This window comes from Leptonychotes weddellii, chromosome 9 (genome assembly GCF_054177405.1).
Source record: "Leptonychotes weddellii isolate Sample4059 chromosome 9, ASM5417740v2, whole genome shotgun sequence".
Classification (NCBI taxonomy): domain Eukaryota; kingdom Metazoa; phylum Chordata; class Mammalia; order Carnivora; family Phocidae; genus Leptonychotes; species Leptonychotes weddellii.
In genome coordinates, this window is record NC_138377.1 from 76,207,089 (window position 1) to 76,221,321 (window position 14,233).

General features: G+C 38.6%; 1 protein-coding gene across 5 annotated transcripts in view; it reads left to right on the forward strand.

The window, feature by feature from the left end:
• Nucleotides 1-14,233, forward strand: part of WDR76 (WD repeat domain 76) — a 54,935-nt gene continuing 40,702 nt past the window's right edge. For 3 of the 5 annotated variants that reach the window (XM_081829522.1, XM_081829525.1, XM_081829524.1), the window contains exons 1-5: nt 1-125; nt 1,530-1,936; nt 2,553-2,963; nt 11,638-11,730; nt 13,384-13,439. In XM_081829522.1, coding sequence (XP_081685648.1) covers nt 1,874-1,936; nt 2,553-2,963; nt 11,638-11,730; nt 13,384-13,439 — 623 coding nt within the window. In that variant the 5' untranslated portion in view covers nt 1-125; nt 1,530-1,873. The remainder of the gene's footprint in view (nt 126-1,529; nt 1,937-2,552; nt 2,964-11,637; nt 11,731-13,383; nt 13,440-14,233) is intronic. The other 2 variants (XM_081829526.1, XM_081829523.1) reach the window with 2 other exon arrangements.

Below are 14,233 nucleotides of genomic sequence, written 5' to 3' on the forward strand. Positions count from 1 at the left end.
GAGTCTGTTACTGCGCATGGTCGTAGGCGGCTGTAGCGTCTTCCATCTCGCAGTGTTTGGACGTCGCTTCTGGAGGGAAATTGCTTCCAATTGGGCTTTGCTGTTAAAATCCTGTGGCGAGGCAGGTCCGAATTACGGGTTTCTTTTGTTACCTTGGTTTGAACCCGAGGAAAATGGGCTAGTGATGAATAAGGAATTGAGCAGATAGTGAAGGGCAGTTTGTCCAGACTGTTGAAAGCTCAGAATTGGAGTTTAATGAGAATAGAAGTCCTGCTAACAGCACCTGATTAGCTCAGTTGATGAGGCTGAGTGGGTTGTGGTGAGGTATTTTTTGGTCATCACGCGAGGGCAGCTGGTGGTGATTTAGGCTATTGCCATGAAAAAAGAAAAAATCCCCCAAGGGTCCTGGAGCAATGCCTGAAGTCAGAACAGTGTACTTTTTGGCTTTCCAGTTTTTTTAGTTTCTGAAGACCGTCTATTAAAACATTCCTGGCTAGACAGTGTTTGTATAGAAGTACACGAGTAATTATTAAGTACTTGCTGTGTTTACTGGCCTGAGGTCTCTAAGGAGTATGGAATATTGTTTAAAGGCTTGAATTTTACTTAGGAAGTCTTCTAGGGCTTGGTAACGGAAGCAATCACAATTTACTAGCTGGGTTTGTAAAAAAAAAAAAAAATACTGACTTACTGGAAGTCGGAACACATTTGACCATAGAAAGGATTTCCTAAGTGTTGTGGCAGGGAGAGATGGGACAGCATGAAAAAAGTCTTGAAGTCCAGAAATAGCATGGTATATATTAAACACTGAAAAGTTTGATTTTATCAGTAATTTTTGAGTCAAGGAGTTTGGCAAGAATCAGATCATGGAGGGCCCTGATGTTACTGTTAATAGGGTTAGTTCTCAAATTATTTCACCTGTGTTGTAAAACTGGGTCTAGGCTGGGAGAGGAAATAGAATTGGGTAAGTCTTGAGCAAGGAACAATGGAGGACCCATGCCAGGGAAACAGTTTTGGGCTAGAAAGAAAAGGATCTTAAAAATAGAGTAGGTAGAAATTTATGTTTTGAATTTAACAGCTCCAAAACCATGCTGTCCAGAGGGAGTACATCATGGGAAAACAATTGTTTTGACTTAGGGCAACCCAGAGAATAGAAACAAAAAAAAAAAGGTTAATATGGCTGTGACTGTACGAAGCACAGGGCACTAAAATCTTATTTGTTACTTTGTGTACAAAAATGATTTGATTCACAACTTTTCCCCAGCCTTTGGGCTTTGTAAGGTCATCATTAGGAGCTTAGTTAACTGGTGGGCAGATGATGAGGTGAAATTTAAACCAGCTTAAGTTATCAGCTCTTGAAAAAAATAAAAATGCTTCCCTTCTAGGAAGAAGGTAATGTGGTAGCCATAGAGCGTAATTTCCTGGTGGTGGGGTTATAAGGAACCGGGGGGCCCAAGTAAAGCTGCCTGTTGATTTCGATTTTCTAGCTTCTCTATTCATATGGCATCTAAGTGCGTCTGAATCTTTTCCAGGCTCACATTGCAAGGCAAGGTGGTTTTTTCTCAGCAGAAGCGCCAGTATTTTTCAAAGCGAGATACTGGCATCAGCAGCATCAAAAAAATACCGAGATCTAAGGTAAAAATGTGTATTCGTTCCAATTACAAGAATTTCAGTATGGGGTGAGGCTGGTGAGCTTGACGCGTACCGAGACGACCGTAACGCCTGCGTGCCCCTCCCCCTCCGGCCCGCTGGCGTCAGAACCGTTCAGAGCCGCCCGCCAGGCCCCGCCTCAGCCCCGCTGCTCCTCCCCTTCCCCCTCCCCGCGCCTCCCGCCGCAATCTTGGCGGGAAGACGCCAGCTGCTAAGCCGCCGAAAGATGTCGGGGTCGCGCGCGGGCAGTGAGGAGAAGGTGGGCTCCAGACAGCGACTCCAGATGAAGGTGAGCAACGGCTTGTTGCTTTCGGGTGCGCTCCTGCCTCAGTGTTCGTGAGGCATTGCCGGGACCAGGCCCGAGAGGGCACGAAGACTTGGCACCCACCACCTCCACACTCCGGAACTAGTTTCCGCTCCTTGGGGCATGTCTCAGCTTAACGGGTTTTTCGGGGGTGTTGTTTCAAAAGATAATCGGGGATCCCGGCCCCCTATTTTCCTCTATGGAAACTCGGCCTTCAGCGTTGGGGAAGGTTATTAGTAACCCTAGAAATAGGGACAGGATGGGATCAGGGACTCTGCATTTGCCTTTGGGGCAATTATTGTCGGCTTCCCACTCTGAAGACAATTCCAGTTACTCAGAAGGTGACAGTTGGGGTAGTCTCCTCAGTTACAAATGTAATTATTATTATTACATTATTACTGGTTTGCCGAGTCATGGGTAAAATAATGCACCCAGTTATAATAAATAATTAAATTTAGGTTAATGAGTTAGGTATCTAGATTTTGGTGAGGAAAAAAGTTTCGTTACAGGCTATCACTTTGGATTTATTTACACAGACCTGTAAGAAAAGGCATAGGATCTGGGATTCTAATGCTCTCTTTTCTTTTATTGACCTGAATAGGTGAATGAATATAAAGAAAATCAAAACATCACTTGTGTATCTCTGAGACCAGTACAGACTACAGTTTTAGGAAAAACACCTAAGGTTTATCTTGTTCCCTTTTCACTCAGTAATTACAAGCCAGACCAAATTAAGCACTCCAAATCCCTATTGGATAAGAATTCTAACAATGAAGTTGCATGTAAGAAATGTAAGGAGACTGAAATAAGGAAAACTTGCAGAAGGATTTTAACTCCAAGGATGGAAGGCACGTCTTCCAAGGCAGAATCTACTCTGCAAAAATCATCCTTAGATGTTTATACTGAAAGTAACAAGCGACAACACAAGAGCACTTCGGATACAGTGATTCTCAGTGTTGATACGGAAAGCAGTCAGGATCTAGACAGTGATGAAGATACCACACCAGGCCTGGTAAGAATTTAATTACTAGCTTATTCAAATTTTTCTTATTTTAAAATTTGAAGTTCTGATAAGCTAAGGGTATCCAGGGTTTATGTATGTTTAATTGAAATTTTATTTTTTAAATGTTGAACACAACTTCCTTGGTTAATTTTACTCTTGGTTTTGATTTGTCAAGGAGAGGATTGACTTAATCTTCATTCTGTTTCCCTTTTTCTTCCTCTCAGTTTATTGCAGATATTTTTGGGTCTACTTACTATTTATGGTGTCTTGCTCACCTTTACATATTTATGCACAATATACCAGAAGAAGTTGGCCTGTGGGACATATGGCATTTGAGTGACCCTTGATATGAGGGTAGGAAAGTCATCAATTGATTAATATAGCTGAATAATATTTCCTCTACAAAAAGGAGAAAAATGATGGAGTAGAGAAGATATATGAGAAACACTTATTAGTACTATTGAAAATAATAGTTTGAATCAGTTAAAGGAATTAAGCATCTAATTTTTAGACTTCTATTGCCTTTAAGGAATGTTGTACTTCATTGAAAGTGACAGATTTTATGCAAGACAAGATAAAACCATACCACATGTCAAAAGTTAATGGAACAGAAAATGATGATAGGGGAAAGGGAGATAGGATAATTGTGGTGGTGTTCTTTTGAAATAGGAATTCAGTTTATGTTTTTCTGTCTCAAGAGGTAAGAACTAGGACCTCTGGTGGGACATCATGGGTCTGTTATTAGTGCATTGGACTGGGGGGTTGAAAGCCTAGGTTTTAGATGTGGCTGCTTCTAAGAAACCTTGTGTTTTTAAGCAAATCACTCGACAGGGGATTGGCTAAGATCATTGCTTCTCAAACTATAGCCTGTATCATAATTTCCTGGAGGGCTGTTAAAACTCCATTGCAGGACTCTACCACTAGAGTTTCTGATTTTCGAGAAGTTTTGGGGTGGGGTAAAGAATTGGCATGTCCAACACAGTTTCCTAGAGATGCTGGTGCTGTTGGTCTGGGATGTCATTTTGAGAACCACTGGATTCAGTTATCTCTTTGGCCTCTTCGACTATAAGATTCTGAGTATATGAGGCTAGTGGGAAGTAGATTTTATTTTTTTTAATTTATTTAAAAATTTTTAAAAATTGTTTTTTAATTTCTGTTAACATACAATGTTATATTAGTTTTAGGTGTACGATATAGTGATTCAACAATTCTATATACCACTCAGTGTTCATCATGATAAGTGTACTCTTAATCCCCTTCACCTATTTCACCCATCCCCCTACCCACCTCCTCTCTGGCAACCATCTGTTCTCTATAGTTAAGAATCTGTTTCTTGGTTTTTCTCTTCTCTTTTTCCTTTGCTCATTTGTTTCTTAACTTCCACATGAGTGAAGTCATATGGTACTTATCTTTCTCTGACTGATTTTGCTTAGCATTATACTCTCTAGCTCCATCCATATTGTTGCAAATGGCAAGATTTCATTCTTTTTCATGGCTGAATAATATTCCTCTGTGTGTGTGTGTGTGTGTGTGTGTGCGCGCGCGCGTGTGTGTGTGTGTATGGATATATATATCGGTATATATATGAATATATATATACCGCACCTTTTTCTTTAAGTTTTTTTTTATTTTTAAGTAATCTCTATACCCAATGTGGGCCTCAAACTTAAACCCCAAGATCAAGAGTCACACACTGTACTGACTGAGCCAGCCAGGCACTCCCCAGATCTTCTCTGTCCATTCATCTATTGAGATTTTAGCTTGATCTAAGAAAATAGGGTCAGAAATTAGAACATTAAGAGTAAATACTGAAGCTAATCAAGCAGAGTCAGACATGCCCAGCATATATTCAAGCAGGACAAACTGAAAGATCTAGCAGCCTTTTTTTGTTTTTGTTTTTGTTTTTTTAAAGATTTTATTTATTAATTTGTCAGAGAGAGAGAGCACAAGCAGGGGGAGCGGCAGACAGAGGGAGAAGCAGACTCCCTGCTTAGCAAGGAGCCAGATGCAGGACTTGACCCTAGGATCCCAGGAACATGACCTGAGCCGAAGGCAGACGCTTAACCAGCTCAGCCACCCAGCTGTCCCAAGATCTAACATTTTTATAGGACATTTCATTCTTTTCCTTTTCATTAATTATCTTTTTGGAGCAAAATGACTAAGGCTTTATGGTACCATGCTTTAGAAACAATATTTTATTTATAAGCTTATTTCTTCCCCAAATGAGGGAAGGCTTTTGTCACATCACAGACAAGTGTCTTGACCTGTAAGTCAAGAATTTTAGGGGCGCCTGGGTGGCTCAGGCGGTTAAAGCATCCGACTCTTGGTTTCGGCTCAGGTCATGATCTCACAGGTGGGGAGATTGAGCCCAGCAGTGGGGCTCTGTGATTAGTGGGGAGTCTGCTTGAGATTCTCTCCCTCTGACCCTTCCCCGATTTGCACTCTCTCTCTAAAATGAATAAATCTTAACAAATTTATTCTATTTTCTGGGAAACTTGCTAAATTTTCTCTCTCAGCACTTTTATTAAATATTTTAACTTCACAGGGACGCCTGGGTGCCAGTTGGTTAAGCATCTGCCTTCAGCTCAGGTCATGATCCCAGGGTCCTGGGATGGAGTTCCCCCATCAGGCTTTGCTCAGCGGGGAGCCTGCTTCACCCTTTTCCTGATGCTCCCCACTGCTTGTGCTCTCTCTTGCGTTCTCTCTCTCTATCTCTCTGACAAATAAATAAAAATCTTTAAATTAAACAAAATATTTTAACTTCACAAAGCATTTCTTTCTTTTTTTTTTTTAAAGATCTTATTTATTTATTTGACAGAGAGAGAGACAGTGAGAGAGGGAACACAGCAGGGGGAGTGAGAAAGGAAGGAGCAGACTTCCTGCTGAGCAGGGAGCCCAATGCGGGGCTCGATCCCAGGACCCTGGGATCATGACCTGAGCCGAAGGCGGGCGCTTAATGACTGAGCCACCCAGGCGCCCCTCACAAATTTATTTTAAGTTTTGAGAACATTTTGGGGTTACAGAAGAGTTGCAAAAATGGTACAGAGGATTTTGATATTTCTTTCACCTGGCTTCCTCTTGTGTTAATGTCACCTACATAACTGTAGAACACTTATCAAACTAAGAAATTAACCTTGCTACAATAATATTAACTAAAGTACAGAATTTATTAGGATTTCACCAGTTTTTGTTTTTTTTGTTTTTTTTTTTGTTTACTAATGCCCTTCTGTTCCAGTATCAAGTCTAGGATTGCACAGTGCATTTAATAGCCATGTTTCTGTAGTCTACTCCAGTCTGTGACAGTTCTTCAATCTTTCATGACCTTGGCACTTTTCAAGAGTACTGAAAAGTTATTTTGTGTAATGTTCCTCAGTTTGGGTTTGTCTGCTATTTTCTCATAATTAGATTAAGGTTTTGCATTTTTTGGGCGGGGTACCACAGAAGTGAATGTGCCCTCCTCAGTGCATCATATCGGGGTGTACTTGATATTGATATGTTTTACTGGTGATGTTGACCTGGGTCACTTGGCTTAGGTGGTGTTTGTCAGGATTCTCCAATGGAAACATTTTTCCCTTTGTAATTACTAAATATTTTGAGGGAGATACTTTGAGACTATGCATATATCTGGTTTCTGTCATCAAGCATATGTTTATTTTTTTATTGAGATATAATTTACATAACAAACTTTACTATTAAAAAGTGTACAGTTCAGTAGTTTTTAGTATATATACAAGATTGTACAATCATCACCACTATCCAGTTTCAGAACATTTCTTTCACTATGAAAAGAAATCCGTACCCATTAGTAGTGACTACCAACTCCTCCACCTCCCTAACCCAGCCCTGGAAACCACTAATCTACTTTCTTTCTCTATAGATTTGCCTATTCTGGACATTTCATACAAATGAAATCATATAATATGTAGCTTCTTGCATCTGGCTTCTTTGACTTAGCATAATGTTTTCAGGGTTCATTCATGTTGTGTAGTGTGTATTGGTACTTGATTCCTTTTTATGGCTGAATAATATTCCATTGTATGGATATACCATATTTTGTTTATCCATTCATCAGATGATGAACATTTGGGTTGTTCCCACTTTTTGCTATTATAAATAGTGCTGCCACAAGCTTTTGTTTATGAGTTTTTGCTGAACAAATATTTTCCATTCTTTTGGGTATATACCTAGGAGTGAAATTGCTGGGTCATATGGTCAACTGTGTTTAACTTATTGAGAAACTGTCAAATTGTTTACCAGACTGGCTGCACGATTTTTACATACCAGCAGCAATGCATGAAGAGTCTACTTTCTTTACACCCTTGCCAACACTTGTTATTTATCTTTCCTAAAAATTAAAAAAAAATTGATTGTAAAATACACAATATAAAATTTAGGACCTTAACCATTTTTAAAGGTACAATGTAGTACTTTATGTTGTTTACTTATGTTGTTGTGCAGTCAGTCTCCAGAAATCCTTTCATCTTGAAAAACTGAAACACTATCCCATTGGATAACTCCCCATTTCCCTCCTACTGCCATCCTCTGGCAACTACCATTCTACTTTGTGTCTCTTTGAATTTGACTAGTATAGGTACCTCATAAAAGTGGATTCATGGTATTTGTGTTTTTGTGACTGGCTTATTTCATGTAACATAATGTCTTAATTATTCATCTTTTTTTTTAATTAAAATTTTTTTTTGGAGGGGCTAGGGGCAGAGCGAGAGGCAGAAAGAGAATCTTAAGCAGGCTCCATGCCCAACATGGAGCCAGACCCGGCTCAATCTCACAACCCTAAGAGCCTGAGCTGAAATCAAGAGTCAGACGCCTGGGTGCCTGGGTGGCTCAGTTGGTTAAGCGACTGCATTCAGCTCATGTCATGACCCTAGAGTCCTGGGATCTAGTGTCACATCGGGCTCCCTCCTCGGCAGGGAGTCTGCTTCTCCCTCTCACCCTCCCCCCTCTCATGCTCTCTTTCTCTTCATTCTCTCTCTCTCAAATAAATAAATAAAAATCTTTAAAAAAAAAAAGTCAGACACTTAACCCACTGAGTCACCCAGGCACCCCCACCCCCAATTTTTTTTTTTATTAAGTAAATTCTAGGGCCAATGAGGGGCTTGAACTCACAACCCTGGTATCAAGAGCTGTATGCTCTACCAGTAGAGTCAGCCAGGTGCTCCTTGTCTTTTTGATTATAGCCATTCTAGTGGATGTGATGTAGTGTCTCATTGTGGTTTTGATTTGCATTTTTCTAATGATCAGTAATGTTGAGTGTTTTTATTTTTATTTTTTTAAAGATTTTATTTATTTATTTGACAGAGACACAGCTAGAGAGGGAACACAAGCAGGGGTAGCGGGAGAAAGAGAAGCAGGCTTCCCGTGGAGCAGGGAGCCCGATGCAGGGCTTGAACCCAGGACCCTGGGATCATGACCTGAGCTGAAGGCAGACACTTAACGACTGAGCCACCCAGGCGCCCCTTGTTGAATGTTTTTACATGTACTTATTGGCCATTTGTGCTTTGGAGAAATAGCTTTTCTAGTCCTTTGCCATTTGAAAAATTAAATTGTCATTTTGTTTTGAATTATAAGAGTTCTTTATATATTCTGGACACTAGACCCTTATTAGATATATCACTTGCAAGTATTTTTTTCCGTTTTTTTGTACTTCATTTTCATGTTCTTGATAATGTCCTTTGATGTAACAAAAGTTGTTACTGATTTTATTTTAAGATTTTATTTATTTATTTGAGAGAGTGCATGAGAGAGCAAGAGAGAGAGCACAAGCGGAGGGAGAGGCAGAGGAAGAGGGAGAAGTAGACTCCTCACTGAGCAGGGAGCCCAATGTGGGGCTCGATCCCAGTACCCCAGGATCATGACCGGAGCTGAAGGTGGACGCTTTACCAACTGAGCCACTCAGGCACCCCAAAAGTTGTTAATTTAAGTTTAATTTTTTTTGAGAGGGAGAGAAAGCGCACCCACGTGAGTGGAGGAGGGGGAGTGTCAGAGGGAGAGAGAGAATCTTAAGCAGAGTCCATGCTGAGCACAGAACTGGACGCAGGGGTCGATCTTTCATAACTGAGATCATAACCTGAGCCAAAATCAAGAGTCAGACACTCAACTGACAGAGCTCTGCTATTCTGCATGGTGTTGTTTTCTTAAAATCATTTTCTGATTGTTCATTGTTAGTGTATAGACATATAACTGATTTTTGTATATTGATCTTATATCTTGCAACTTTGCTGAGGTTGCTTATTAGTTTTTTGTGTGAATTCTTAAGCATTTTCTATATATAAGATCATGTTTTGGCAATAAAGATAGTTTTATTTCTTTCTTTTCAATCTGGATGTTTTTTAATATTATTTTTTCCCAATCGTCCTGTCCTAATTGTCCTAGAATCTCCAGTACAGTGTTTAATAGAAGTAGCAAAAGCAGACATATTTTCTTGTTCCTTAGCTTTAGGGGAAAAGCTTTCAGTCTTTCACCATTAAGTATGATGTTAGCTGTGAGAAACATCTATTTTCAAAAAACTTTTCTCTCAAGTAATTATAGATGTATAACAATTTGCAGAAATAGTACAGAGAGGTATCATGTAGCCTTCACCCAGTTTTTCCCAGTGGGTACATCTTATATATCACAGTATCAAAACGGGGAAATTCACATCATACAAGGTATGTGTATAATTCTGTATCATTACAATGAAGATACAGAACTGTTCCATCTCCACAAAAATTTCCCTTGGGCTCTTTGTTTTTTTAAATTTATTTTAAGTAGGGTCCATTGTGGGGTTTGAACTCACCACCTTGAGATCAAGAGTTGCATGCTCTATGGCCTGAGCCATCCAGGCACCCCAGGCTATTTCTTTGTATTAGGCCTGTAGCCCTCCCTCTCACCCTCTTTAGCCCCTGGCAAGTGCTATTTTTTTTTTTTTTTTAAGGATTTTATTTATTTATTTGAGAGAGAAAGAATGAGACAGAGAGCATGAGAGGGGGGAGGGTCAGAGGGAGAAGCAGACTCCCTGCTGAGCAGGGAGCCCGATGTGGGACTCGATCCTGGGACTCCAGGATCATGACCTGAGCCGAAGGCAGTCGCCTAACCAACTGAGCCACCCAGGCACCCAAGTGCTAATTTTTTTTTTTTTTTTGGTCTCTGCAATTTTGTCATTTTGAGAATATTATGTAAATGGATTCATATAGTTTGTGAATTTTTGGCATCAAGCATGTTTTTAATTCAAGTTCTTTGATTTTTTTAAAAAACATACCACCCTTTGTTTTATGGATACAGTAACTTCTTAAGTGTTTCTGAAGATAGTGAAGTTTTAAAAAAAATGTTTATTTCCTACATATGTTTATTTTGAGAGCCCACTTTTTCTGATGTTGTTTGCTTGGTCTTCCTGTTAAATGTTGCAAGTTTTTGACAGGTGGGTGATGGATAAGAATAGTTTGAATTAGGGTGCCTAATTGACATCTTTTTTTCCATGAAACATTTCCTGAGCACCTACATCTTCCTATTTCATTCTGGACTGTTTAACGCTTTCTTGGCCTTCCTTTTACCATTTTCCTTTGAATTTCTTTGATCTTTTATCATTCCTGTGCTGGAACTTCTGTACCCTAGGTACTGTCTTGGATCTTTTTTTTTAGTTTATTCTCTTATTTTGGTGAAATGCAGCTTAGAGCTTCCCGAGAAAAGATGTACACTAATAACTTTCTCCTCCATTTTCTCTGCTCTTCTTTTTACCCCTCTCCTACACCTTTTCTCAGGAAGCTCTAAGCTGCACTTCACCAAAACTGTATGTATGTACATTTTGTGTACATACAGATATTATGTATCTGACAAAGTCTTTATGCTGTACATTTGATTGATGGCTTAATTGATTTAGAATTGTAAGTTGAAAATAATTTTTCCTTAAAATTTTAAATATACTCTTTCATTGTCTTCCAGCTCCCCTCAGTATTGAGAAATGTCATTCTGATTCTTGCTTCTTCGTGATCTTTTTCCCTTATTGGCAGACTTTTTTTTAACCTCACTTATCTCAGGTGTTAAGAAATTTTGTGATTTGTGTAAGCTTTGGTCTTTTTTCATTTGTTGTGCTGCATACTCATTGGGCCCTTTTCATCTGGAAACTCATGTCTTTAGTTTCAAGAAACTTTCTTATATTATTTCTCTAAAAACTTTCTCCTCCATTTTCTCTGCTCCTCTTTTTACCCCTGTAACTGTTAGTTGGATATTGGACCTACAAGCTTGATTCTCTGGTTTTATTGTCTTTTCTGCCTGTGCCTTTATCTTTTTGTTGTTGTTGTTGTTCTTTTATCTAAATTTCCTTAACTCTTTGAATGAATTTAAAATTTTCTGTCACACGTTTCTTTCTCTTTTGTTTAATAAAAAGATAACTGTGAGTAATGGTGAATTAATGATCAGTAGGAAATAATTTGCTATTAGGTTACACTACTAGACTTCTGATATGTCACTTGTTATTTAATTGGGAAGTCATGTAGACACCCAAATTCAAACTCTTACACTCAGTATCCAATGCACATCCAATGTGTGCTATTTGGTAAGATAGCGTGTAATGAATAAAGCAGATGCAATTTGAAGGAAAGTATACATTTGAGAATTCAACACCTAGTTTTATGAGGTGCCTTTGCTGTGGATCATGCAAAGTAACAATTTTTTTGGTGTAATTTCATAGGATGAATTTTCAGGATTGTCATCGTACGAAAGGAAGAGACTGAAGAATATATCAGAAAATGCAAACTTTTTTGCTTCTCTTCAGTTGTCTGAGGTTTGTGTGGAATTTCTAGTTAAGAGCAAGATGCCATTCCTCTTGCCCGTAGGTCAATAAAATACTCATAGTATCAGGTTTCAAACATCAGATAAGGGAGGGTAAAATTAGGACTGAGTTTTGCATTTAATAGGAGGAGGTTACCATATTTTATTGATTCTAAGACGTTTTTTTCATTTTAATGTTCTTGAAATTGACATCTTGAAACTGTAACTGGCAGCTTTTCCTCCCTTTTGTTGGTGCATAAGATAATGGTGTCTTATGAATGGTTGTCTTGGATTCAGAGGAACAGAGTATGTTCCAAGTGGTTGCTTTACCTCTAAAGGATAAAGGAGAAGTAGGAGGAATGGGTTGAGGGATGTGTGGTAGAGGAGTGAGAGGACAAGCTTTTTTTTTTAATCCTTTTTTCCCCCTAAGATTTATTTATTTATTTGAGAGGGGGAGAGAGAGCACAAGGTGGGGGTGGGGAAAGGGACAAAGGGAGAGGGACAAGCAGACTTCCTGCTGAGCAGAGAACTAGACACAGGGACCCTGGGATCATGACCTGAACTGAAGGCAGACGCTTAACTGACTGAGCCACCCAGGTGCCCCTCTTTTTTGGAAAAATCTTAGAGACTAGGTGGAAATATGCTTTATATAGGAAGCTTTAAGGATAAATGGCCAGGGGTGCCTGGGTGGCTCAGTTGGGATCGAGCCCTACGTCAGGCTCCCTGCTCAGCAGAGAGCCTGTTTCTTCCTCTGCCTGCCAGTGCCCCTTGCTTGCACTCTCTCTATCAAATAAATAAATAAAATCTTTCAATAATAATAATAAATTCAAAATCTTAAACAACAAAAAAAGGATAAATGGCCAGATGTATGCTAGTGTTTTATAATCATTATAACTAAATGTGTAATTTACATTGTGTCTTCACACTGTGGGTAAAACTGTGTGTGAGATAGCCCTTCAGGAGGGTGTGTGATATTTTCTTTCAAACGGTAACAAGCCCTTGGCTTTATTTAAAAATTACTTGATTTCTTTGATTACACATTCCCAAATATTCAGCATGTGTTTGCATCTTGAGGGAACGGAGGGTGACTTAATATAAGGGATTATATTGTTAAGTCATTAAAATTTGAAAATTCATCAGAAATTTAGACAGAGTATCTATGATTTTGATTTTAGTTAACAGAAATTATGATTTGATTTATAGAAGTGTAATATAACTTTTCTGGAGAATATCAAAGTAGAATTGCCTGTAGTAGAAGTTAAATATTTTAATTTATAATAGTGTATTTGATTAAATGTTTAATGTTCAATCATGTAAACTCATTAGCAACCTGGTCCAAGGTATCAGAATGTCAGTACTTTCTGATACCTTGTCAGAATGTTATTACAACGTGGGGCTTGAACTCATGACCCTGAGGTCAAGACCTGAGCCCAGATAAGTCTGATGCTTAACCAGCTGAGCCACCCAGGTGCCCCAGTCCTTTAGATGGTATTTTTACTTGCTTTATTATTGATGGTTTATTTGTCTCATGTCTGTTACCAAGAGCAGGTATCATATTTTAAGGATCTTTATTTCCTATATAGATCTTAGTTTAGTGTCGATGAAGCAGCATACTTAATATTTTATAAGGTAGTATCTTTACATGTATGTTTTGTATATTTTGCAGTCAGCTGCAAGGCTCCGTGAAATGATAAAGAAGAGGCAGCCTCCTGAATCCAAAAGGTAAAAGATTTGGTTTGCAATGCCTAAACCATGATGTATTGTTGAGTTATTTATGCTATGCAAAATGGTTACCATGGTAAATAAGAAACTGTAATCTTAAACCTGTTGTTTCACATCTTCACGAGCATTTGGTGTTCTCAGTGTTCTGGATTTTGGCCATTCTAATAAGTGTGTATTGGTATCTCATTGTTCTTTTAATTTCTATTTCTCTGATAACATGATGTAGAGCATCTTTTCATATGCTTATTGCTGTCTATACATTACTTTGGTGAACTGTCTGTTAAGGTCTTTGGCCCATTTTTAAATTAAGTTGTTTGATTTTTATTGTTGAGTTTTAAGAGTTCTTTGTATATTTTGGATAACAGTCCTTTATCAGATGTGTCTTGTACAGATATTTTCTCCCAGTCGGTGGCTTGTCTTCTCAATCTCTTGGTAGTGTCTTTTGCAGAGCAGAAGTTTTTAATCTTAATGAAGTTTACTTCGTCGCGTTTTTCTTTCATGGATTATGTTTTTGGTTTTTTATTTAAAAAACCATTGCTATACCCAAGGTCACCTAGGTTTTCTCTTATTGTCTTCTACAAGTTTTATAGTTCTGCATTTTACATTAGATATGTGATCTTTTTTGAGTTAATTTTGTGATGGGGTTAAAGGCTGTGTCTAGATTTTTTTTTTCTTTTTTTTTTTAATTCTTATGTTAATCCCCATACATTACATCATTAGTTTTAGATGAAGTGTTCCATGATTCATTGTTTGTGCATAACACCCAGTGCTCCATGCAGAATGTGCCCTCCTCA